We start from the raw sequence: 25210 nt of genomic DNA on the forward strand, positions 1-25210 counted from the left end.
TTTCCAGTGTACACTTGCACATTCCATGCATAGTTACATTTAGCTTCACAGGCTGCCCAAATTTGGAACAAGGCGCTCATCTACAGTAACATGGGGCCAGGGTTGTACATCAAAGGTAGGATTTCGACCCATCTATCCCATACATCTCTGATTGCAGCTAGTTAGTCTCTTTCACGTCGACCAGCTCTGGTGTCGCGGTTGTCAAATCGGATCACACGAGATATTATGTGAAATGTCTCCAGAGACATTGTTGCTCGAAAGACTGCCCTTCCATTCTCTTCATTCCATAGACTTGCAGTTGCTTCCCCCTTTGACCTGTATACTCCAGCGAACATCAGAATTCCAAAATAAGCATGCAAGTCAGTCTGATCCCGGGGCTTCCATTTCTCTTGAAATACACGCCTCCCCTCCAAGTTAGTCATGTCGAGTATAATCCTCTCTATTGGTGGGGATATGAAGAGCTGAAATGCGGATTGAGTATCATCACCTCGTGTGACGGCAAATCTTGTAGGACCAGGAGTCATCAGAGAGACATGTTTATTTTGGATCTGGACTGCTTCTTACCCACATTGAAGTGTCCGGGTCAAAATGGCCCGCAACATCATCTCTGCACAGACATTCCGGGACACATCAAAGTGTCCATGTTTCACACCAGTTCATGACCCAAGATGAGGAAGAGTCACAAAATTTCATGAAGATATAAAAAGGATAACCAGTACTTTGGTCAACAAAAAAACTGAAATGGGTCAAATTGACCCTTAAAATAATACGAAGGTTAAGCCGCCCCTCCGCTAAATCGTCCCTTGCACAGTGTGCGATTATAATACTCCCTCTGCTGGGACCTTCGGTCTCTGCTCGGGCCTAATAAAGACACGGGATGCTGAATCAGCATTCACACTAATTATAAAGAATTCATGAAGTTACAGCTGTAAACGCGCACCGCGTAAACGCGCACTTTATGACTGTCTGTCATAAAGTGAGACTTTCACCTACTGCTGTTCCTCAGTTTACTTGGCAACTTCGGTTGAACACGTTGTCATTTTATCATATTATTAAAATGATTAGGCTGGGCTTATTTCCATAGTGATGTGAAAAGGGCTGTATATTACACACCTTTATATATTAACACCTGCATCTCTACAAAAATTAGACTCTACCTGCTCTAACAGTGCAGGACGTTAAATAAATAGAGTTCTCTATTTAGCCCAGTTAAAGTTATTTGGCGCTGCGGTCCATTGAGCAGGCAGCTACATGAACTGTAGGCCAAACTCCCCAAACAAACAAGCACACCTTGCACCTTGACTTAACTACCCTGTCACAAAGAAAGATTTAAATATACTGATCTCATGTCAGTTTTTTTTTATATGGACGGGACCCAAACGCATCACAGCGTGACGGGGTGAGAGAGTGCAAATTACTTTATTGTGGATCTATGAGGGAGCAGATGTGCCCCGGGAGCTGAGCGGTGAACAGGTTCGCAGCAAGGAACAGGGCAGAGACAGATCTTGTGTCTAGTCTTGTGTCTAGTGACTGGTTACTAACGGGAGACAGGCAAACAAAGAAGCTGAGCTACTTTATATACACCCTGCTTTCCCTTGTGTTTTCTGGGACCATTAACTGATGTTACCTGAGATTAATTAATGCAAGAGAAGTTTTAATATTTACTATTTTCCTGTGCCCTGGTGATCTCAGGGAAATAAAGAATTTGTGAGTGTCCTGCAATTGGGTCCTACGCCTCTCCCTCTCACACCGCAACATAACAATAAATACTACTGTATGTAATGAACATCTCTGTTGCATGTATTGTAAACCATAATTTAAACGGAGACTAATGTTTTAAAACACAGGCCTTTTTGTCGATGTGCATTGTTCTCTGATGAGCTCAACCATAAACATTATTAATCCCCAGTCTTTCCTTAACTCTGTCACTCAGTTTGGAGAATGTTTCTTCTACGTCTCTGTCTCTATTAGGCATCTTAAAGGTCGTTGCAGCGCCAAATGCTTTGTGACTAATTTTAATCTTTACCTTCAATTCTTAGAAAATATCATGATTCTAAGAGCGTTCTTAGAGATTCGTTACTATGAGAAATGATTTGGACTAGGAGGCTTTATGAATACGGCTCCGAGTGTTTAGACTATGTCTTGTATGAAAGAAACTTGTTTTTCTAATTACACCTCATTACACGGGAGGAATGAGCGCACGCTTGTGTATGTGCCTATGCCTGTATTTTGGCGTCAAGCCTTCCTCTTTATTTGCGGTGTGATTTATTTAGGCACAGTGAGAAAACATTAAAATAAGCTGCATATAAACTGTTGTAGCATTGTCGCTGTTCACACCAGAAAGTAGAGCGAAAGTTTTTCTCATTTTATGTCTGTCTTTAAAACTCCTCATCGCTGCTTTTTGTCTTTAGATTTAAAGACCAGTTCATACTTTCTTCTTCGTTGCTTATATTTTTTATTTCCTTAAAATACAAGTAAATAAATAAATTAAATTAAAAAAACACTGATCAGAAACTCAGTAATGGCTTTTACATGCCCCAGGTTGTATAAATAAGTAATGAACGTCTGTTTTCGGTAATTGATGAGGGTGTGGCGTTACTCAAACGGGTTTATTAGCTGACGCCTCTTACATTTCTCCATATGCTACAACTCTCCGATGTTTTTCGTGGAAGAAACGGGCACAGGTTTGGAGGTGAGTCAGCTGTCTTATTGCTCTTAAACGTGCAGACTATGACCAAGAGACAAAACGTCAGGCGTTGAACCATGTCAAAATTTGTACCATGTTCTATTAACCCATAGGAATTAAATCATGTGAAATACGCAGCATATCTCCTAATGCAAAGGTTTAACCAAACATCATCATGGGCGCATATCACGACCAGAGTTTTAGGGCGCACGAACCAAAATTTGAGGTTACCCAGTGTTTGCAAGTCGACATTAGAGAGCGCGCAGACATGAATTTCGAAGAAAGGATCATGCACAGTATTTTTTCTGAGACAGTTTTTTCAACTGTTTGAGCAACTACTGTGCACGTCAGTCCGCGAGAGATGGTTCTGATAAACAAGCTGCAACAAGACGCACAGTGATCAAAATATTCCAGCAGTGCATAATTAGGATTAGATTAATTATCGGTTAAATAAAAATAAATAATAACTCGTATTTTTGATTTTTGCCTCCATGTAATAATAATAATAATAATGATAATAATAATAATAATAATAATTCGTGCCATCATTGAAACTTCTATTCACACAGCCAAAAGAGCCTTAAAGTCCACACAGATATCCAAGTGTCATGATCTGTGTGCACAATCAAATATGTGTAAAGAAATACAGATATATATTTTTAAATAGTCATCAGAGTCATAAACTTGAGTGACATTTGTGACTGGCAGTTTATGAACACAGCAGACTATCCGTACGGCGACAGTCAGCGCCAGACCAGCAGCTTCCACAGCAGATGCGACGTGACTCGGTCAATTGTGGCGAGCCTGCATACAGCCGAGTGTCTGGTCCGAGAGTCTACCCTCAAATTTCGTAATCCATCTTACTTTAGTATAACTGAAACACTTCTGAATAGGGCCTATTGTGTATTATGGAAATACACCATATTGCCAAAAGTATTCACTCACCCATCCAAATAATTGAATTCAGGTGTTCCAATCATTTCCATGGCCACAGGTGTATAAAACCAAGCACCTAGGCATGCAGACTGCTTCTACAAACATTTGTGAAAGAATGAGCCACTCTCAGGAGCTCAGTGAATTCCAGCATGATACTGTGATAGGATGCCACCTGTGCAGCAAGTCCAGACGTGAAATTTCCTCGCTACTTAATATTCCACATTCAACTGTCAGTGGTATTATAACAAAGTGGAAGCGATTGGGAACGACAGCAACTCAGCCACAAAGTGGGAGGCCACGTAAAATGACAGAGCAGGGTCAGCGGATGCTGAGGCGCATAGTGCGCAGAGGTCACCAACTTTCTGCAGTCAATCACTACAGACCTCCAAACTTCACGTGGCCTTCAGATTAGCTCAAGGACAGTGCGTAGAGAGCTTCATGGAATGGGTTACCATGGCTGAGCAGCTGTATCCAAGCCATAAATCACCAAGTGCAATGCAAAGCGTCGAATGCAGTGGTGTAAAGCATGCCGCCACTGGACTCTAGAGCAGTGGAGACGCGTTCTCTGGTGTGATGAATCATGCTTCTCCATCTGGCAATCTGATGGACGAGTCTGGCTTTGGCGGTTGCCAGGAGAACGGTACTTGTCTGACTGCATTGTGCCAACTGTGAAGTTTGGTGGAGGTGGGATTATGGTGTGGGGTTGTTTTTCAGGAGCTGGGCTTGGCCCCTTAGTTTCAGTGAGAAAGGAACTCTGAATGCTTCAGCATACCAAGAGATTTTGGACAATTCCATGCTCCCAACTTTGTGGGAACAGTTTGGGGATGGCCCCTTCCTGTTTCAACATGACTGCACACCAGTGCACAAAGCAAGGTCCATAAGGACATGGATGAGCGAGTTTGGTGTGGAAGAACTTGACTGGCCTGCACAGAGTGCTGACCTCAACCCAATAGAACACCTTTGGGATGAATTAGTGTGAAGACTGCGAGCCAGGCCTTCTCGTCTGACCTCACAAATGCGCTTCTGGGAGAATGGTCAAAAATTCCCATAAACACACTCCAGAACCTTGTGCCTTCCCAGAACAGTTGAAGCTGTTATAGCTGCAAAGGGTGGGCCAACACTATATTAAACCCTTTGGGGTTTCTATCCTTAAATTCCTTTTGTCTATTTACTATAATAAGTGCCTTTTCATTTTATTCTACATATTTTATACTTTTATTACGTTTACTATGTTTACTATGTTACTATGCTGCTTTTTGTTTTATTACTGCTGGCCTCTGTGAGCTACCAAACAAATTTCGTTGTATTTCGTTGTATAACTACAATGACAATAAAGTCTCGTTCTCTTATCTTATCTTTATATGAACTTAACTTCATATGCGTCTAAAGGCAGATGAGCAAATACTTTTGGCAATATAATGTATAATTGTTGCTCTCAGTGAGAACAGTTTGCTCTAACCTTGACTATTTGATAAGGGCCCATATATCTTTCTGTAGGATATTACCTCCTTTTGGTGTTACCATGTAAACTGATGTTTTGGACTCTCATGCTGTACCAAGGTGCTGTGTGACTGTTACTCCTTGCAAATAAAACTTATATAAAGATAAGATAAAGAGACTTTATTGTCATTGTAGTTATACAACGAAATTTGTTTGGTAGCTCACAGAGGCCAGCAGCAATAAAACAAAAAGCAGCATAGTAACATAGTAAACGTAATAAAAGTATAAAATATGTAGAATAAAATGAAAAGGCACTTATTATACTAAATAGACAAAAGGAATTTAAGGATAGTGTCATGATTTGATTATCAAATTGTATGGATCGTAACCTCGTCTAACACAAGTGACAAGAAAAAGTACATTTGCCGTAAGCTACAGATTCCTCCGATCTAAGCCAAACACAGTACTCAATGAAACATTTACTTGCCGTAGCGTGAATCCAAACGGGAATTAAGGACAAACAATCCGGCGATCTGTGTCCCCACGAACCCAGCTACTTAAGCCAGGCCCGCAGGTGACACAGATCAGCAATCAAAACAAGCAACACAAAACAACCAAACCAGTTCCTGTCATGATCCACAAAATAAAACAAAACAGGAAGTCCAGACAGCGGATCATGACAGATAGAAATATATATAAATATAACTATATAATATATATAAAATATACATATATATAAAATATATAAAAGTTCTATATAATCTTACTGAAGTTCGTCCTCTGAGTCTATTTGTTAAAAGAATTTACCTAACACTCTGTAGTAAACTGGAAAGTTGGGTCAGTTAAGTATGGCATGCAATCCTGTTTCAAAAGCAAATGTATGAATCATCTAAGCATCAGTGCTGTTAACCTAAACATAGAAGATGCAGCATAACTGTGTGTGTGTGCAGAACAGACACAAAAGTGACTGTGGTCAGTTGAGTGAATTGAGACATGGATGGAAAGGCGTGCATCTCAAATTTGTAAATCACTTTTTGACATAAACCTCATTTTATCACTCTGTAATTACATCCACTGTTTTATCCATGCAGCTCTGTGAAGACGGATTTGTGCCAGCTTTAAAATATCTTTTTTCCCTTTTGTGGTGTTTAGGTAAAATGACCTCTCAAACAGCAAAGGTGGTGCTATCACTGGATGCAGAAACAGTCAGCTTACTCAAGGATGGAGTCAATTTCAAGAAAGATCCAGAGAATGGGAAATGTTATATCATATACAAGGGCACTGAAGGTTTTAAAGCCTGCAGGAACCAGTGCAAACATCAAGGAGGGCTATTCATCAAAGATATAGAGGACTTAGGCGGCAGGTAAGACCAGTCTGACAGAAACAGATAGCAGAGATTATACTGAGACCAGTCATTATCAATCTGTTGATGACAGCTGATGGGACTTCTCTGTTCTAACAGGACTGTTAAATGCACTAAACACAACTGGAAGTTAAATCTATCAACAATGAAATATGTAAACCCACCAGACAGTTTCTTACAGGATGAGCTCGGTAAGTAAAGTAAAACCGACCTTAAAGGGGTACTCCACTGATTTTACACACAAACATCAGTTAACCATTCATGGTTTTATCATGTCTCCTGCCATGTCAGAGAAAATCATTCAGGTTCTTCCTGGAACTAGTTATTCTTCTATGTACCATATGTTGAAATGTTTCCCACTTGGGATATGTGACTATCACAGATCCAAATGAGTATCCGCATTCGTCAAAGTCATGATTTACAGGTTCCCCCCTGCTTGCTCACATAACATGTACTGGTATATAGTATATCCTTGTAAACTAAGCTAACCAGCTGTGCTTTACCTCATTCAGAACAGTCTCACTGTGTTATCTTTTACACACAGAGGTAGAGATCCTGGATGATGGTGGACTACGTTTGGTTGAGCTGAGTCCCCTTGATCCCTGGCTGGCTGACCCTCGAGAGCCTCTGCAGCTCAAGGAAGGAGAGGTGAAAGTATGTATCTTGCAGTCTAGAAAGATCCAGAGGATGGGAAATGTTATATCATATACGCCTGATGCCTTAAATAAGAGTAGAGCATGCACCAAATGAACAGACATTAATACCACAAAAATTTACAAAAGTTTGATAATGGACAAAGTCACTTTGGGAACATTTTATTTAGCTGTGTCTTGTGAGCAGCAGCAAAGTTGCAAACAAACAAAAACTCTACAGTGTGTATTTTACATTCATGTAAACAAAATGACTCTCATTAATTTGTTAAATGCTAATTTATCTATTGCACCATTTCTGTTATTACATCATTACATTTCCTGTCATATGACAGGATGACTACATAAATGCAGTGGACAGGAACCACTTCTATTCAGTTTATTCATGTTAGATATGTGAGACAAGTCATAATGTGACATCTGCTCTTTGTACAACAGGTCACATACCTCACCCATGCATGCATGGAGCTGCAGCTCGGACAGAGGCGGTTCATGTTTGACCCCTGGCTGAAGGGCCCCGCGTTTGCCAGAGGCTGGTGGCTTCTCCATGAGTCTCCAGCAGACGCCCTGGACAGACTGTGTGCAGCAGATCTCATATACATCAGCCACATGCACTCTGACCACCTCAGGTAGACTCTGCCATTGTAAGCAGCTTGTGAAAATTTAAAAGGGTGCCAGCAATTAGGCAGTTTTTAGAAAAAATGTCATTTGGCCTGACCTGTCCTGTGTCCTTCCCAGTTACCCTACACTGAAAGTCCTATCAGAGAGGAGGCCAGATGCCCCCATCTATGTCGGTGATACAAGCAGACCTGTCTTTTGGTCAGTACAGTTGTGGCACTCAATTTAATCTGTTATAATAGATATGTTTTTTTTATTTTCAGCGTTAGTGTTTTTAGTAAATAACCCTAACCCTATTTACATGTATCTGTCTCAATGCAAAAGGTATTTAGAGCAAAGCAAAGTCCAGCTGACCAACATCAACGTTGTTCCTTTTGGTGTCTGGCAAAATGTAAGTCACTGATGCTGAGTGGTTGAAGGACAGAGATAAATAGAACAAAAACAGAAACAGTGACCTTATATAAAAATAGGGGCCTGTCAAAACATAAGAAATGACAATATTTGAATTATTTCCTGTTTCTTGGTCTGTATCAGGTTGATGAGCACCTGAGATTCATGATCATGATGGATGGTGTACATCCTGAAATGGACACCTGCATCATTGTTGAATATAAAGGTTGAGGCTTTTCAGTGGGTATTTGATTAAATGTCATCCGTGGAGTCATAAAAACACATACACTTAGATTGTCAAAATGTGTTATTAATGCAGGTCACATGATCCTGAACACAGTGGACTGCACCAGGCCAAATGGGGGCAGGCTACCACAGAATGTGGACCTGATGATGAGTGACTTTGCTGGGGGGGCATCTGGATTCCCCATGACTTTCTATGGAGGGAAATACAGTGGTGAGGCTCACTTCTCTGGTTGGGACTTATCACCTCGATGTACACAACTTTTATTTAATTACTTGAGCACTTCATTTTTGCTTAAATTTGACTCTAAAATGTAAAGTCTGACGTTCGCATGCATGACTGAATATCTATAACCAAACTTGCAGAAAGGGAATAAAATACACAACCTACCAAAATTAAGTACATAAGCTTAAACCTCAGTTTACAAATGTGGGTGCAGTAGCCCCATGATCAGGTGCATTTGGGATAAATTATACTGACAACATAAAGAACATACTTGTCTGTATCCAGATTCTTGGAAAGCAACTTTTATCAAGAATGAAAGAAAGAAGCTGCTGAATTACAAAGCACAGCTGGTGAAATCCCTGCAGCCGAAGATCTACTGCCCATTTGCTGGCTATTTTGTGGAGGCTCATCCATCAGACAGGTAGAGTTTGTACAGCGGGGTTTTGGCAAATGCATAGATACAACAGAAAAATTCTTAATAACCAAGTACCAAGTACAGGTGGTATTCTTGGGTCTAAAGTGTCTGTCTTTGTGTCTCTGTCCCTTCTGTGTGTATGTGTAAAGATACATTAAGGAAACAAATGTTAAAAATGGTGCAGATGCCTTGAATGCTCAAATCAATAACCTCACATCAGACATCAAGACCTGGACGCCCAAGCCTGGTGCTGTGCTGGACCTTGGCCTGGCTCTGACAGACCCAACTAACAGGTTGGTAATCTAGTCGTAACACTAGAACACACCAGAAACAGCTGTCAGAATCTCTTGCAGGAAAGTTGTGTCTGTGTGAAACAAAATATATAAAAGCTGAACGAGGTAACTGGTCTGTAAACTGTGATGTCTGTGTAGAGTGAATGGTGTAAGTTTGTCTAATGGGTTTTCATCTTGCCTGTTTGTGCATTTTGGATATTTGGATGTCTTGTCAGTAAAATGGTTTGCATTAGGGCGAAGCATTCAGACGAAACAATAAATAATAGAAGATTCATTTATCTGGGGGCTAAGGCAGTTGTGGATGTTAAGAAAACAGAGAAAGAGTCATGTAGAAAAAAAAGCCTGTATGATTTAGTCTAATTAAATCCTTAGCCTACAAGTACCAGCAAGCATGTAACAGAACCGATTATTAAGGTATTTAGTGTATTTACACTGCTGCATTTGTCTGCACAATAAGTACCAATTGCATTGTTTCAGAAATCCAACAATTGTGTGTAGGGCTCAGCAACAAGCCCATTAACTTGGTGAGTGTAGTGTTTTTAATTATCCACAGGAATGATGAGTGGGCGGGGGACACACTCAGCAATAGACTGAATCTCTCCTTTAAACTGCACAAATGAAGACCTGAAAGTTTAATCCTATTTCTATGTGAATATTTCCTTTACTAATTTACCAAACATAGTGAAGCCATCACCAATCCCCCAGCCAGTGCAAAAATCTACAAGGACAATTGGGATTTCGACTTGTATGTGGATGAACTGAACAGAGCCATCAGCTGTGAGATATTTAAACATCCAAACTGGATCCAGTTTTATTACACCTGGGCAGGCTTTCAAAACTACAACCTCGTTGTGCGGGTAAATATATTTGCTGCATGGGATCCTCTCTGTTCTTTCGCAACATCTGTCCTGGACACTTCTGGCTCTTCCTTTGCATAAACCTTATTGAGTGCAGCAGAGTAATAATGTGGTCTTCCCTTTGTTGACAAATAATTGTGTTTGTGCTTTGTTCTATATAAGGATAATAGTGTGGGTGCCTTTTACCGTAGGGAGCCTACAATAACTACAACATCCCTGGTTCAGTTCTGGCTTTGTGGGGTGCTGCATCTTATCCCTGCTCTTCTCTTATACGCCTCCACTTTCTTTCCACTGTTGTATCCAAAAACAACACTTCTGCTGATAACACTGATGACATTCAGAAAGTATTCAGACCCACTTCACTTTTTTCCATTTTGTCATGTCTGATACTACAATTGTCTAAAATCCTTTTTTTCTCATTAATCTACACTCAGTACGACATAATGACGAGTGAAAACAGGAAAGTTCGTAAATGTATTAAATTGGCTTGGTATCATTGGAAAGGAAACACTTTCTAGTTTATTGTGACAATTTAAATTTGGCTGATGATTTTTGGTAATACACCTGGAAACACAGTTTCTACAGTTTGAGGTAGCGATGGCGTTAAAAAAGAAAAACAGATGTATCGCATTTTCCGTATTCAGACCCTTTGTAACAACACATTAAAATTAGCTCAGGTGTCTCCCATTTCTGATCGTTGCTGAGATGTTTCTACATCTTGACTGAAATCCAACTGTGTCTGGCAAAAAAAGTTTTGGTTGGACATGATTTGGAAATTTGATTCAGTTCAGTGGATGCTGGGCATGCTGCTCCGTTTCCTTCCCTTGCACCTTTAAGTGAGTGGTGTCTCTTGGCTCTTATCTCAAAAAGCCCCAGTCTGCTGTCTTGGTTATCAAACGTTTTCTGAACTGAACACTGGCTTTCACCCTTTCTTCCTTTCCATTGCGACTTGTTCAAAGTGGATGTATGTCTGATGAAATGCAAATGTCCCAACATGTCATTTCAAGATGATTGAGACAGATGACAACTTTGAACCTCATCCCCTTGGCTGCGACTACTTGGTGGACTTTCTGGATCTGTCGTTCCCCACCACAATTCCTGACCGAGAGCACTCTTACTTAGAGGTGAGTTACAGTAGAGCACCAGGCAAACACTCAAAATGTTGCAATGCATTTTTAAATGTACCAGATTTAATTCTTTAATTTCTTAGGAAACTACACTTGAAAAATGGATTTACAGACATTTTCACTACCAGCAAGTAATCCTTAGTTACTTTTGATTAATTCTTCTCTGTCATTGACCCTGCTCCCAGGACTGACATCCTACATTGCTAACATGTCAATCATGCATCTTTAACATGGTTTAAGAACCCTAAATAAACTTGGAAGTATTAAGTTAATGTCTGCAGAGTAAGCACGCATGGTAAAGTATCTGTAATGCCTGCCACTGCACTGTACAGTACTGTACAGTGTACAGTATGCTCAAAAGGTTGGTTCTGTCACCATACTGCAGCCGCACTGCTGGAAAAACAAATGTACTTTATTCACCCTAAATAAATGTGTGAGTTCCAGAGCAGAGTTGCATATTGAGAAACCATAGTGATTTACAATAGTAAATCACAGATGCCAGTCAGTAACCCTGATGTGTTGCTGTTTCCTCCTTGAAGCTCAAAAACAGGGTTGGGGTGATGAGACACGTAGTGGTGCATGGGGGCCTTTGGGATGACCTGTACATCGGCTTCCAGAACCGCATAAGCCGAGATCCGGACATTTACCACCACAAGTAACCACACTTCTCTTATACATCAGAAGCAGCAGGAAAAAAAAGAAAAAAATAGAAATAGACTTCAGCTGACACTGCTTTCATCTGTTACTATTCTCTGCAACTTTCCTTACATTCAAATCAACACTTCATCTTTACTGAATTCTCTTCTAGATTCTGGAACCACTTCCAGACAGAGTTACCGTGTCGTGGACCTGACTGGGACAAGTTCCTGCGGCAGATGACTCCCACTGTGGAGTCTGACATACCAGAAAAAGACGAGCCAGAAGAACAGAGTGTCACAATTTGGGATTATTGGTTTGTGAAGCCCATATACCTGATTTGCTGCTGTTTTCAATACCTTGTGTGTCTCTTCACAGTTCTTTTAACCTTCTTTCTTTAGTGTGTCAGGTCTGCATAACTCGTTGCAACAATGTGTCCATAAACAATATTTAACAAGCTAAACAGCATTCACACTATTGTTATCCTGTGTCTTTATTATTATTCCGGCATTTTTTCGGTTGCTAACTTCTTCCACATACTTTGTACTAGAAAGACCGTTCAAATATCAAATATTCAGCTTCTTAAGGACATTTATGCTTGTATACAGCTTTTTTTATATCTTTTATATTTTGGATCAGTCTCTTTGTTGAAGCCCCCTGAGATTGTTAGTGAAAGAATTATTTTGATAGGTCTTATAGTTTTTCTGTAGTCCTTCATTTTGTGAGATGAAGATTTCTCAGGTTCTGCATTCTGCGTGCATAAAGTGTTGACAACACTTTCACAATAAAAGTCTGTAGTTATTTATAGTAAGTGAGTGCACCTTTCTGAGATATAGTGAGTATTCAAAATTAAACTTCAGCCTTTAAATGAAGGTCATGTGAGTGCACCACAGCACTCGAGATTCTTTCAAAATAAAAGCCAAGAAATAATAAATTAGCTTAAAATGGACTTTGGGTATACAGCACCAGCATTCGCATACAGCTTTAGACACTGACTAGGGTGTTTGTAATGTCAGCCATGTTGTCTTCTCCCAGGAGGCTATGTCCAGGCTTTCACAATAAAAGTCTACAGTTATTTGTAGGAAGTTATTACACCTTTGTAACGCATCATGAATATTCAAAACAAAGTTATGATTGTAATCTAAGATCAGTTGCGTCTCCTGCAGCACTTAGTCCTTTCAAAATAAAAGCCTTTTTATAGCCTTTGTTGTAGCCGATTTAGAGTTATGTGTGTGTGTTTGCGTGGATGTGTGTCTGGAGTGAGAGAGTGTGGTTGGTTGATTACCTGCACACCTGTGGGCATAGGAGGAAGAAGTCAGGGAAGACACAGGTGGTTGGGGTTGGGGGAAAATGAGGATAGGAGGAAGCCACACAGGTTTTCAACGTTGACGTGCTATTCAATTCAATTCAATTCAATTCAATTCAATTTTATTTGTATAGCGCCAAATCACAATACAAATCATTTCAAGGCACTTTACAAAAACTAAAACTAAAAACCCAACAATTCCCTTATGAGCAAGCACTTGGTGACAGTGGAGAGGAAAAACTCCCTTTAACGGAAGAAAAAACCTCCAGCAGAACCGGGCTCAGTTTGGGCGGCCATCTTCCTCGACCGGTTGGGGTGAGTGAATAGAGCAGAGAGAAAAGAACAGCAACAATAAACAACAAATAGACACTGCAGGTTGGTGGGGCCAGTAACTGCACATCAGCGATATACAGCTCCAGGACCAGGGACACCTGCAGAAGGTACAGAGAGAGAACAGGGAGAGAGAGAGAGAGCACAAACTAGGGGAGAGAGAGAGCACAAGGTTAGTGACATTCAATGGTGGAATATACATGAGGTGGGAGGAGAGGAGGAGAGGGGAGGGGAAGGGAGGGGGTTAGGGTAGGGGAGCTCAGTGCACCGATGGTCCTCGGGCAGTCTAGGCCTATAGCAGCATAACTAAGGGATGGTTCAGGGTTGCCTGAAGCCAGCCCTAACTATATGCTTTGTCAAAGAGGAAGGTTTTAAGTCTAGCCTTAAAAGTACAGAGAGTGTCTGCCTCCTGAACCCAGACTGAGAGCTGGTTCCACATGAGAGGAGCTTGATAACTAAAGGCTCTGCCTCCCATTCGGCTTTTGGAAACTCTGGGAACCACAAGTAGACCTGCACTCTGAGAGCGAAGTGGTCTATTGGGATAATATGGTACTATGAGGTCTTTGAGGTATGAAGGAGCTTGATCATGAAGGGATTTGTATGTGAGAAGAAGGATTTTAAATTCCATTCTATATTTTACAGGGAGCAAGTGAAGAGAAGCCAATATAGGAGAAATATGATCTCTCTTGCTAGTTCCTGTCAGGACTGTGGCTGCAGCATTCTGGATTAATTGGAGGCTTTTTATGGAGATATTGGGACATCCAGATAGTAATGAGTTACAGTAATCTAGCCTTGAGGTAACAAATGCATGGACTAGTTTTTCTGCATCATTTTGAGACAGGATGTTCCTAATTTTGGAAATGTTGCGCAGGTGAAAGAATGCAGTTCTAGAGATTTGTTTTATGTGTGAGTTAGTAAAATAAATGTTCACATAGAAATAGGATTAAACTTTCAGGTCTTCATTTGTGCAGTTTAAAGGAGAGATTCAGTCTATTGCTGAGTGTGTCCCCCGCCCACTCATCATTCCTGTGGATAATTAAAAACACTACACTCACCAGGTTAATGGGCCTGTTGCTGAGCCCTACACACAATTGTTGGATTTCTGAAACAATGCAATTGGTACTTATTGTGCAGACAAATGCAGCAGTGTAAATACACTAAATACCTTAATAATCGGTTCCATTGCATGCTTGCTGGTACTTGTAGGCTAAGGATTTAATTAGACTAATTTAGGCTTTTTTTTCTACATGACTCTTTCTCTGTTTTCTTAACTTCCAGAATTGCCTTAGCCCCCAGCTAAATTCTATTATTTTTTGTGATTGTGGACTGGATATTTCTTTTACCTTGGATAGATTAGTAACAGCACTGATGTTGATGCATTGTTAGGTTGGTTGTCAAAAGCAAAAATCACAAATTTTACCTCCAAAACCACCAACCATCAAGAATGCATGATTATATAGTGTCATGCTTGTGCAGTCAAAAAAATATCATTATAATGGCAGTCAATGGGACAAAAACATCCACAAACAGTAAATTAGTCAGAAAAATTTAAAATCTCTTGCTGCATAAAAAACTAACAAAACTAACAAACTAAAAACTAACAACTAACAAAAAATATCCAGTCCACAAAATTGGCATTTGAAGAGTTAAAAATATTGGATTTTTTTTTTAACATTTAGTAGTTTTGATCAGAACTGAAGCTGATTAACAGATTTAACCAAAAGAAGGTGAAAAAAATATTTCTCGGATATATTTTTACTGTAGTTTATTTTAGTGGATGTTTCACGCCACAAGAACAGTTTCTACCCCACTGCAGTCAGCCTGCTGAACAGCAGTACCCTAGTTACCCCTATATGACCCCTATATGACAGTCAGTCACTAACATCCTGAAATTACACTTCACATACTCTTCATTTTTTTCTAGTTCATTCTAAATCTGTGTACATACTCCATCTGTATATATGCTTGCACCAGACAAGATAAATTCCTAGTAAAGTGTTCTTTGCTGTACCTGGCAATAAAACTTATTCTGACTCTGAAACTGTCACACCAACTTTCATAAACTGCACTTACATCCTGTTCGTTTGTGTAATTTCCTGTTAGTTCACAGACACAAGGGTGTTTCCTAAAACACACGTACTGTGCCTTTGCTTGTGCTGTGTTAACCTCTGAAACATGGGGAGCACATTGGAGGTAGCACTGTGGGTCTGGATGATCCTGGACCTGGCACTGGGTTCGGTCTTACTGCCAGAAGTTAACGATCAGAAGTTCATTGCACAGTGTGTGAATGAACATAACACGGCACGGTCTTCTGTCCGTCCACCTGCAAGTAACATGCTGTACATGGTAAGCAAAAATGGCTCTTTAATTTCTAACACTCTTCTTAAAAAAGATTTCCTCAAGACATGAGGTGATTTCACTCTGCCACTTTGTGGTGTGACCAGGCCACAGTGAAGGTAAAGAAATTGATTTATATTTTTGCTCTGAATGTTCTTGTCTTTATCCAGACATGGGATGAGGGCTTGGCCATTACTGCCAGAGCGTGGGCAAAGCAATGTGTGTTTGAACACAACATCCACCTGAAAGATGCCCGCCGCATGCACCCTATCTTCCTCTCCGTAGGAGAGAACATATGGGCAGGCTATCCACCATCACTATTCAATGTGAGCAGAGCCATAAAAAAATGGGTGGATGAAAAACAGGATTACAACTACCGAGCAAACACTTGCACAAACGTCTGTGGGCACTACACACAGGTGTGTGCATTTTTTATTGTTAATGTGCTAATTTTCTCTTTCCCTGTTTGCACTGAATTCACAGTCTTACAGTGTAAAACAGGGAACCTTATACATGTGTTGCCCTTTTGTTCTGCACAGCACAGTTTAAACCTTTCGCTGTTTTCAGGTCGTGTGGGCAAGCAGTTACAAAGTTGGCTGTGCCGCCCAGCTGTGCCCAAAAGGTGTTGCAAACATTTCTACAAAGGAGGGCGTCGTTTTTGTGTGCAACTACGCTACAGCGTAAGTAGAGCCCACTTTGGAGTGCAGCAATTATTGATGCATCAAAAAAAAAAAAAAAAATTACAAAAGAGGAAGTGACATTCACTTGAACTACAGAGTGAGGTTCAGTATATTATGGTACACAGTAAGGCTTGAAGCAGTTTATATCTTTCCTCAGTATAAACAAACTGCATGAAAATACCAAAGCTATTAACAAATATATGCTAGTAACAAGTGTGTATATGCACTCTTATTCCTATCATAGAGTTCCATTGCTGCCTACATATGCTACAACTCATCAGTCAACTCTACTGCTACATTCATTTGACTCAGTCTCACACACTGCCCTCTTACTGTAGACACTAAATGTGTATTAATCCACAGCTATAAGGTGTCCATGCTGTTAGGAAATTAATTACTAATTTTTTATTTGTTGACAAAACCAAGGATTATTTCAAACCCAAAGAAGCAGGGTAAAAGGCTGAGTGAATATGGTCACAGGATGATCAAATTCTTACTGTTGACAATAATAGGCAATTGGATGACATTGTCTTGTGCAGGGGTAACATAAATGGACAGCAACCATATGAAACTCAAGGGGCAGCCTGCTCCGGATGCAAAGACACCTGCAAGGATCGTCTCTGTCGTAAGTATTCAGTCCATTTTGTGAATAACCATTAGTCCATTAGAGTTTGCCTTAAAAACACTTGGCTACTTATCTACTTACTTACCTTTTTTCAAAACACAAGTAAAGCACAACTTTGGTTAACAGTGGCTCTTGATGTCTTTCCAGACAGCACAGCTCGAGATTCACAGAGAAGTAAGTGTGCCAGGACTAAACCAGAAAATTGGTTTAATCCTGAAGCAGGAATTGAGCTGAGTTTTTAAATACACTCCCACTTTATTAACACTGTTTATTAACGGTCAACACTCACACTCTAACCTCTGCTTTGCTTCAGGCTACAACTGGACCCCAGACTGGGACTCCTCTCCTGCTCATGCATCAAGCTACGTAACTATTCTAATTGTCCGGCCTGTTGCCCTGATCTTCACCTTCATCACAGCATATATTGTCCACTATACTTACCCTAATGTCTTCTTCTATGAATAGACCTACTGTTTTGACCCAAACAGCATGAAAATATTTATATTTCTCTTGATTTTTTTTGTCTATAACCAGCCGTTAAGCGCCAACAGAGCTCTAAATAACCGCAAAAATGTGGGTCCACTGTTTTTCGACAAAAAAAAAAAAGAGACACAGCTGCCACAGCAGGCCACAGACTATCCACTGTTACTGCTCCTTTTACTGAGCCTTTACCTGAAAACGCAACAGGCTTTATAAAGAGAAAAATATATTTAGGAAATTCTGACCATAGAAAGTCTGGACAGCTGTAATTCATTGAAGCCAAGAAATGAAAGAAAGAAAGAAAAGAAAAACAGGAGGCAAATCTACTACACTTGGTTTCCAGATATCCAGTAGCACAACATAAAGGAGAAAACAAACAGGAAATTCTTCGCAATGATAAAAATATGTAAAAACCTCTGTGACAGTTTGTACTGGAATTCAATTTGATGCAAGCACACAGTGACATCCCATCCTCTCCTGTGCTTACTGAGTCCTTCCTCTGTCCCACAAATAAATCACATGGTACACAGCACAACAGCAGTGAGCGAGTCGGTGCTTAGCCTTTGTTTTAACTTTTCTTCTTCTTCTTCTTCTCTGTGGTGGTGCTGGTGGGAGGAGCGGGGTTCACTGGTGGCGCTCCCAGTTTCTTGGTTTTGGCTTTTTTCACTTTGTCTTTGATGGCTTCGATGTCCAGCTTGCTTTCTGTGGGAGCTGAGACAAAACAGTTGTGCTATTACAGCAGTTTCCAACGTAGCTTTGTTTTCAGATAAATGCCCATTCCTTTCTTTCTACCTTTTGTGGTCTTCTTCATTAAAGGCTTCTCTTTCGGAGGAATGAAAGCTCTGTTCCTCTCTTCTTGCTTCTTGGTCAGTGCCTCTGCCTGTTTAACCTGGGAAGCAGGAACAATAAACAGTCACACTTTTTTTTTTTAGCATTTCAGGCTCAGTTTGTGCAGTCATCCTTAGACTTTAGAAGCCACTGTGTAATATCAGCCATATGAACAAGCACTGCAAACTTTTAAGTGCTCACTTTAATCTCTTCCATCTTCTTCCTCTTTTTTACACTTTCACGCAGGAAAAATTCTCCTGTGGCCAGCTCCTTGTCAACCTGCAGATTGGAAATCAGTGTAATTACAACACACTCATTTTAAAATTCTTTGATGCAGGTTAGTGTCAGTAACAGGGTCCAAACGGTACAGGGATGTTCCTCATTATATTCGACTTTAAAATACCTGCTACAGCTGTTTGTAACACAGCACAACATTATATAATCAAGAGAGCATACATCTGCAGAAACCTGGTTTCAAATGAACTGGTCCCACCTTGCTCTCTGGCTGAGGTGGAGGGAAAGGTGTGTACTCCTTCTTCATGCTCTTCTTCTTGGGCTCCTTGCGTTTGGCCAGGTTCTTGTGGCGGAACTTGGGTAGGAAGCGTTCCCAGCTCTGCACCCGCAGCTCAGGGTCTTTGGACAGTTCCCGTTTAATCATCAGTGTCTGGCGGTTCGTAATTCAGAAAAGACAGGTGGGGAGTGGGTGGAATAAAAATCATTTAAAAAAAATACTTTGGTGGCACTGCATGGTCACACCATGAGTCCTGTCTGCACAGAAATGCAGCTTTAATATCACTGGCTATCAGTACTGCAGCATTTTAATTTAGTGTTAAAAGTAAGATTTCTACTGCTGGCTTGGACAGTTTAAATATTTAACATGTCAAAGTGAATCCCAGGCTCATAAGCTGTGTGATGAAACTGGTACCAGGGGAGATTTAGAACCATTTTCAACTACATGGTAGCAGCAGGGCCAAGTGTTGTCCAGGTAAAATGTGGTAGCATGTGAAGTATTCCAGCGGCGAAGCAGGTGTTTAAATACTGATCTCTTGAATGGACAGTTTAACTATCCATCCCATTAGTCAACCTGACTGACAAACTGAAGCAGCTAGTTGACAACTGTTCTAATATGACTTTAAACTGACACTTATAGCAGTTAAAGTACTGCACCAGCTTAGCATTGCACTGCGCTGGACGGACCAATGATGGATCAAAATCAGTAAGTTAAAAGGGAAATCTAATGTTCACCCTAACGCAACACTTTCTGTATGTTTCGTAATAATGGTTTAAATCCAAGGAAATGGTAGGTCCTTATTTACTGTGGAAGAACCACAGGAAATATGGACTTCTTATCAGGAGGATCATTTGAAGCACTGGAGGCAGTCAATTGTTATTACATCTCAGACATTTTCCAGTATAGGCAGAGCTCAACGTTTTAATTTAATGAAGATGAGTGTATCATGTGATGTGGCTGGCGCCAACGGTCTGCTGTCAGCAGCTCAGCACTTGAGAAACTGCAGCTGTTGCATGTATGAAAAGAGACAGACACAATGTTGACACACAAATACTTGCAAAAATAAAACTTCACAATTAGTGCAAACTTGTTATAAACTGTAACGTTAAACAGATACTGCAGCAAAGCACTTGAACCTCTTTCATGCCCTCAGCTCCGGGTTGAGCCAGCACTGGCGTACAAACCCAGAGAGATTTATTTCAGTCAGGTGATCAAGAACAAGGATGGAAAACATCTTCACTGGGCATGAACACAACATTTTCAGTCTCTCCTGTACTACTGCTGTGGATCTGTGGCCAGGCAGAAAGCCTGCTGCCCAGGCAGGTTTCTCTGTGTAGTTTGAACATACCTTGATGTTGTAGATGGGATGGATGTTCTTCATCGTGTCCATCACCACCTTCCGTACCTAAACAACAGAGGAGACATAGGGAAAAAAAAAGTTTAAAAATCTATAATTCTACAACCTGCATTCTTCCTGTAACAGCCATAGTGAAAAGAAAACAATGAAAATGTGGAAAGATATAAAAGAACTATATTATTGTAGTGCTATTTCATTACAGTTAATAAAAGGATTGTATGACGCTGCCAAACTGAGTCTGACAGCATCTGTGAGCGAGAGTCACAACTACGCTGCAACACAAGCCGGGCATCCTTCCAGCACACATTCCAACCAAATCAAGTTCGGTCAAGAAAACTGGCAAAAGAAAATGCAGTGCAATGGATGTTTCTATCCACCACTGTTGTGCAAATACTAAGAGTTGGCTTGTTAAGGTAAACAGCTGGTGGTGGTAATTTTCCAGTTAGGTGTCGTTAAAGCAGGGCAGGAGAGGGCACTATGAGATGACATGATTAAAGCTGAACAAAACAGTGAACAAACACAAGACGCGGTGCTGAAGGGGGCTGCAGTGACAAAGCATCACCAGGGAAGACCCAAGGAGGTGTGTGACCCTGTGCCTTCAGCAGGCATTGACTGCAAAGGATTGTTCATTAAACACAGCAATTTTTCCAAACATCATGCTCCTGTAACTCATCACTTTTGAATCCTACAGTTTGGGTAGTGTGTATTATGTATCAAACACACTCAAATGAAAGCTGAGGATGAGGATAGCCACACTGCAGCCAAAATGGTGTTAAAACGGCACTGAATGCAAATGAAAAGGGATGAAAAAGGGATTTCAAAAGTACTTGTTTTTCTAAATGCAAATGACAATCATTGGCTGTTGTTAGGTCAGACTGTAAAGTTACAGAGATAGATCTGTAAATAATCTCTTTTCTTTTCAATCTGAATTCATCTTCTGCTGTCACCAGCAATTTGTCCCCACCAGGTTACAGCTAAATACAGCTCAGAGCTCACCTCAGCATTTGTTAAACCTGCTTTCTGCCACAGGCCCCTGATATTTCCTACTGTCACTGCTATTTGTTGCTGCAAACACTAAAATTTCCCAACAGGGCTCATTAGAGTTGCATCTCCCCTCTATTGAAGCTGAGAGGAGTTTGTATAACAGAGAAAACACAGGACAGTGTACCCAGTTTTACATATGAGGCGTTTATGTTCTCACATTGATGGGGAAGGTTCAGTGTAGGCACGTTTTAAACGACACTACACATCCCCTAACAAATTAAAGTTCTTTCTTCATGTTCTGTTGTGCTAATGCAGTGAATTTGTGTCTACACTGGTGAAGGTTAGTATTCCCACCTTTCACATTTACCCCTGTGAACAGTTATAGGCTCTGCAAAGTCCTTACCTCCTTCAGGCCACCATAGGGCCCCAGTGCTGACACTGTGTTGCCCTGCACCATCACATAGCAGTTGGTTAATAACTCCAGTGCCTGGAAGGAGGAACACATTTATCTCATGAAGAAATTATCTGTTAACAGTGTTCCTACTAACATAGATGATTAAATGCACTACTGCCACCTAAAGAACCTTTTAATAAAAAAAAGGCACCATAGTAAGTAGCTAGCAACAGTATGAACAGGGAAGCAAATCAAATTTTTCTATCTCATTTTACACAGATACCACCCAGACCCCAGGTGGTTCAGAAAGAATATAATTCTTAAAATATTTTCACTTTACTCTTAATTTGTTTCACCTCAAAGTGGCTGCAAGATGTGTGACATACATTAAACTGCATTTCCACTGCACATATGGGAGCCTTGTGATGGAAGTAACTGTTCTGTTTAGAGAACTGTTGTCTCTTAACAACCAGCAAGCATCAGAGAGCATAGTATCTGTGAGCCAGCTACAGCACCCCTGCTGGTATTAGGTGTGTAGTATAAAAAGATGGTACTCACTTTCAAGGTGGAGCCCTTAGGGCCAATCAGCCTCTGTCTTCGCTTCACAAACCGCTCTCTGTTCCTAACCAGCGCCCCAATTTTGATAATGTCACATGCCATGTCATCTTGTAATATCCGCACAGCCTGGAAGAGAGAAAAAAAAAAAAACAGGCTGAATGGGGAAACAAAACAACCTAATAATCAGAAACCACCAGAGGGGTATTCTAGAAATCAGGTTCAACAAACTGAACTTAACCCTGAACTTCTGAGTTTTTGGTTCCAGAACAGCTGATCAGCGTTAGTTCAACCAACCCTGAGCTGATTAACTTGTGGTTAATGTGGTGAACTTGATTAACTTAACAGTGTGGACCAGGACTATAAAAAGCCATTATCAATAGAGCTCAGGAACACATGTACAAACAGACAAGGCTACTGTACAGGCTCATTGTTATAAACCTCACTGTTTCAAACATGTTTCACACATCAAAGAAATTAAACATTATTCTGTGGTTTTATTCCAACATGCAGTGGCTTTGATTCCAAACACAATTCAGTTTCAACACATAAGATTCAGGTCACCTGCACATCATTACAATCAACATTATCAGACATTATATTTCGTCTTTAGTCTCAACATGCAAAGTAAAAGCCTCTGTCGTATCCTAAGGCAGGAGGTGATCTGATGAACATAGTGACAGTTGTTCTAATAGGACAACCCACACAGTGCCAGTGTAATGAGGGATAGATTATATTATAGATTTTATTCTGAACTGAGGAGAAATCCACACTGTACATGTGAGAAAGCATTGTTGTCCTTACACTGACTGATCATAGAAACAATCACGTTAGTAAAGACAAATTATGACAAATTATGAGCTACTCTCCAATGATTCTTATCTGCTTCTCCTGACACAAACCTCTGAAAATGAATGTGGTCTGATCAGTACTTTGACAAGAACTGTCTGAATGAGGAAAAGCAACGACCTGTCTGACAGTGGGGAAAAGTTGGATGGCATCTAGTGGTCAGACAGGGTACAGCTATAGTGAGTGCGTGTGTCAGTGGGTGTCCTCACAAACATGCACAAGAATGGTAAGAAGGGATGATAGGTCTGATCAGTACTTTGACATGAACTGTATGAATGAGGAAAAGAAACGGCTTCGGACAGTTTCTGCAGGCTCAACTCAGAGTCCCACAACTCAGGGTTAAACAACTCATGTTTTCACTAAACCCACTTTCTGGAATACCCCCCAGCTCTGGAGCTTGGTGATGGTTACCTGTTCAAATGGGACACTCCTGGCCAGCAGCTTGATGAGATCTCTGGCTCTTACGATGGCATACGGGTCAAACGTTTTCTTGGTGGTGCAAACTGTCATGCTGCCCTCTATCAGGTCCAGAGAAGCTTTTATGTGCTGAGAGACATAATCAGCACCACACAAAATGAAACTCAAACTCCAGTGACAAAAACTAGGGGAAAAAAAGCCTTTGGTCCTCACGAACTAAACTAATAACCAATGATGCTTCCGTGACTAAAATGCAAGCACAGCGTACACTTCAGGGACATATTTTTGTCCAAATCAGTGGCCAAACGAACACTACTTTATTTTATGGAGCTACATAAGCCACTAAGCACTGAAGTCAAACTCTCAGTGCATTTAAACACAGGCTGCCCTTGATTTTCATCAGAAAATTTGTGTCTTATCATGAACAGCTTGTCCTGAGCCGGTGAACTTACTGTCTCTCCTAAAGCCTTCTCCACCAGCGGCCAGCACTCTTTGAGGTAGGCCTCTCTGTATTTGGGAAAGAGGGTGGCAAAGCTGCTCTCCTCCAGAAGACCGCGGGGGTTGTCGTCTTTGGTGAACCCAGGCTCTTTCCATCCATCGGGAACAGTCAGGAGCTCAGATTCCTCTGCTGATTCACAGACACACATCACAGCAATGCAGCAGCTGTTTTGGTTTTTTACACAACACAATGTCTGAACAGGCGATGTCTACAATGAGTGTGACGATAGCGCGAACAGTTAGAGGGGGAAATGGTCAAAAACAGTATGATCCCTGCACATCCTGTCGTGAGATGCTTTGCTGAGGCCACATTTAACCATATAGCCAGATACCAGCAGCTACATTGTTCAAACCCACGTGGGAAAACAATCAACAAATGTTGACAACACGTAGCTTAATGCTAATTCATGCGTGCCTGCGAAACGAAAAGACGTCAATAAGCCAACTAAACTCAATTCAGTGTCCCGGAAAACAAATCTCCGATCTCTCTCAGTAGCCACAGTTTACCTTGGTTTCTTTCTCTTTTCGACGTTTTCCCCGTTTGTGCTTCACTCACGCCGGTTCCAGCCGTGGAGGACGCCATAGCTGAGCAGAAACGGAAGTGACGCACCGGTACTCTTCTTCGTGTGGCCTTTGGTTAACATTAGTCCAAAGAACTACCATCTGGTTACTAAAGAAGCCGTACAGTATGTGGTTAACCCTTGAGGCACCTTAAAAATTAAGTTACCGTCGTGTACAAAAATGGTCGCTTTCATAAAAGTGTAACAAAAATCCTATATATCAATGGGAAATACACAAAATATGCAATATTTTCCAGAATTGAGGTGCAAAGTGGAATATTGGGATGAGGTTATTACATCCTTGACTAGGTCAATAATTGATATTGATTTTGATGCATTATTTTTCGAGCAATGAGAGCTTATTCAAAAAACGTACCCTTTTCACCCTTGTGTACTAAAAGTCACTTTCATAAAAGTGCAATGAAAATCTTATATATACATTTTTTTTTTCCATTTTCACCACATCAAATCTTTTCAACTTTAGACCTAACCATAGATAGTTTTTTTAATTAGATTTTTATGTTTTCAGGCCTTTTTTGTCATAAGAACTCAATTTTTCCAATGGAATAAACAAAATGTGCAATATTTTCCAAAAAGGAGGTGCAAAGTGGAATATATG

The 25210-nt window shown here is 40.7% G+C and overlaps 3 protein-coding genes across 3 annotated transcripts; 2 read left to right on the forward strand and 1 right to left on the reverse strand.

The window, feature by feature from the left end:
* The first annotated feature begins 2607 nt into the window (after positions 1 to 2607).
* Positions 2608 to 13203, forward strand: cmah (cytidine monophospho-N-acetylneuraminic acid hydroxylase). Its single transcript, XM_026326308.1, has 15 exons — positions 2608 to 2692; positions 6215 to 6425; positions 6525 to 6616; positions 6970 to 7079; positions 7514 to 7704; positions 7814 to 7894; positions 8018 to 8084; positions 8228 to 8309; positions 8403 to 8540; positions 8838 to 8973; positions 9117 to 9260; positions 9943 to 10117; positions 11125 to 11241; positions 11784 to 11899; positions 12053 to 13203. Exons 1-15 carry the CDS (start codon positions 2641 to 2643, stop codon positions 12279 to 12281), a joined length of 1941 nt encoding a protein of 646 aa, XP_026182093.1. The 5' UTR covers positions 2608 to 2640; the 3' UTR covers positions 12282 to 13203.
* Positions 13204 to 15609: 2406 nt separating this feature from the next.
* glipr1a (GLI pathogenesis-related 1a) lies at positions 15610 to 17789 on the forward strand. The gene is made up of 6 exons (XM_026327081.2): positions 15610 to 15862; positions 16024 to 16272; positions 16421 to 16533; positions 17073 to 17158; positions 17306 to 17332; positions 17472 to 17789. Exons 1-6 carry the CDS (start codon positions 15692 to 15694, stop codon positions 17621 to 17623), a joined length of 798 nt encoding a protein of 265 aa, XP_026182866.1. The 5' UTR covers positions 15610 to 15691; the 3' UTR covers positions 17624 to 17789.
* krr1 (KRR1 small subunit processome component homolog) lies at positions 17394 to 24661 on the reverse strand. Its single transcript, XM_026327080.2, has 10 exons — positions 24539 to 24661; positions 23986 to 24161; positions 23528 to 23662; positions 22271 to 22396; positions 21722 to 21805; positions 20326 to 20382; positions 18960 to 19130; positions 18668 to 18745; positions 18431 to 18527; positions 17394 to 18349 (listed from the first exon to the last, which is right to left on the reverse strand). Exons 1-10 carry the CDS (start codon positions 24612 to 24614, stop codon positions 18207 to 18209), a joined length of 1143 nt encoding a protein of 380 aa, XP_026182865.1. The 5' UTR covers positions 24615 to 24661; the 3' UTR covers positions 17394 to 18206.
* Between the last annotated feature and the right edge of the window lie 549 nt (positions 24662 to 25210).

Source organism: Mastacembelus armatus, chromosome 23 (assembly GCF_900324485.2).
Source record: "Mastacembelus armatus chromosome 23, fMasArm1.2, whole genome shotgun sequence".
Lineage (NCBI taxonomy): Eukaryota > Metazoa > Chordata > Actinopteri > Synbranchiformes > Mastacembelidae > Mastacembelus > Mastacembelus armatus.

Coding starts and splice junctions, on each gene's coding strand:
- cmah (XM_026326308.1), top strand. CDS start 2,641: ATGCTACAACTCTCCGATGTTTTTCGTGGAAGAAACGGGCACAGGTTT. Junction 7,895..8,017: donor ACAAGCAGACCTGTCTTTTG/GTCAGTACAGTT, acceptor TCAATGCAAAAG/GTATTTAGAGCAAAGCAAAG. Junction 8,541..8,837: donor CTATGGAGGGAAATACAGTG/GTGAGGCTCACT, acceptor GTCTGTATCCAG/ATTCTTGGAAAGCAACTTTT.
- glipr1a (XM_026327081.2), top strand. CDS start 15,692: ATGGGGAGCACATTGGAGGTAGCACTGTGGGTCTGGATGATCCTGGAC. Junction 16,273..16,420: donor TCTGTGGGCACTACACACAG/GTGTGTGCATTT, acceptor CGCTGTTTTCAG/GTCGTGTGGGCAAGCAGTTA. Junction 16,534..17,072: donor GTGTGCAACTACGCTACAGC/GTAAGTAGAGCC, acceptor TGTCTTGTGCAG/GGGTAACATAAATGGACAGC.
- krr1 (XM_026327080.2), bottom strand. CDS start 24,614: ATGGCGTCCTCCACGGCTGGAACCGGCGTGAGTGAAGCACAAACGGGG. Junction 21,806..22,270: donor CTAAGGGCTCCACCTTGAAA/GTGAGTACCATC, acceptor TCCTCCTTCCAG/GCACTGGAGTTATTAACCAA. Junction 18,528..18,667: donor AGAAGATGGAAGAGATTAAA/GTGAGCACTTAA, acceptor CCTGCTTCCCAG/GTTAAACAGGCAGAGGCACT.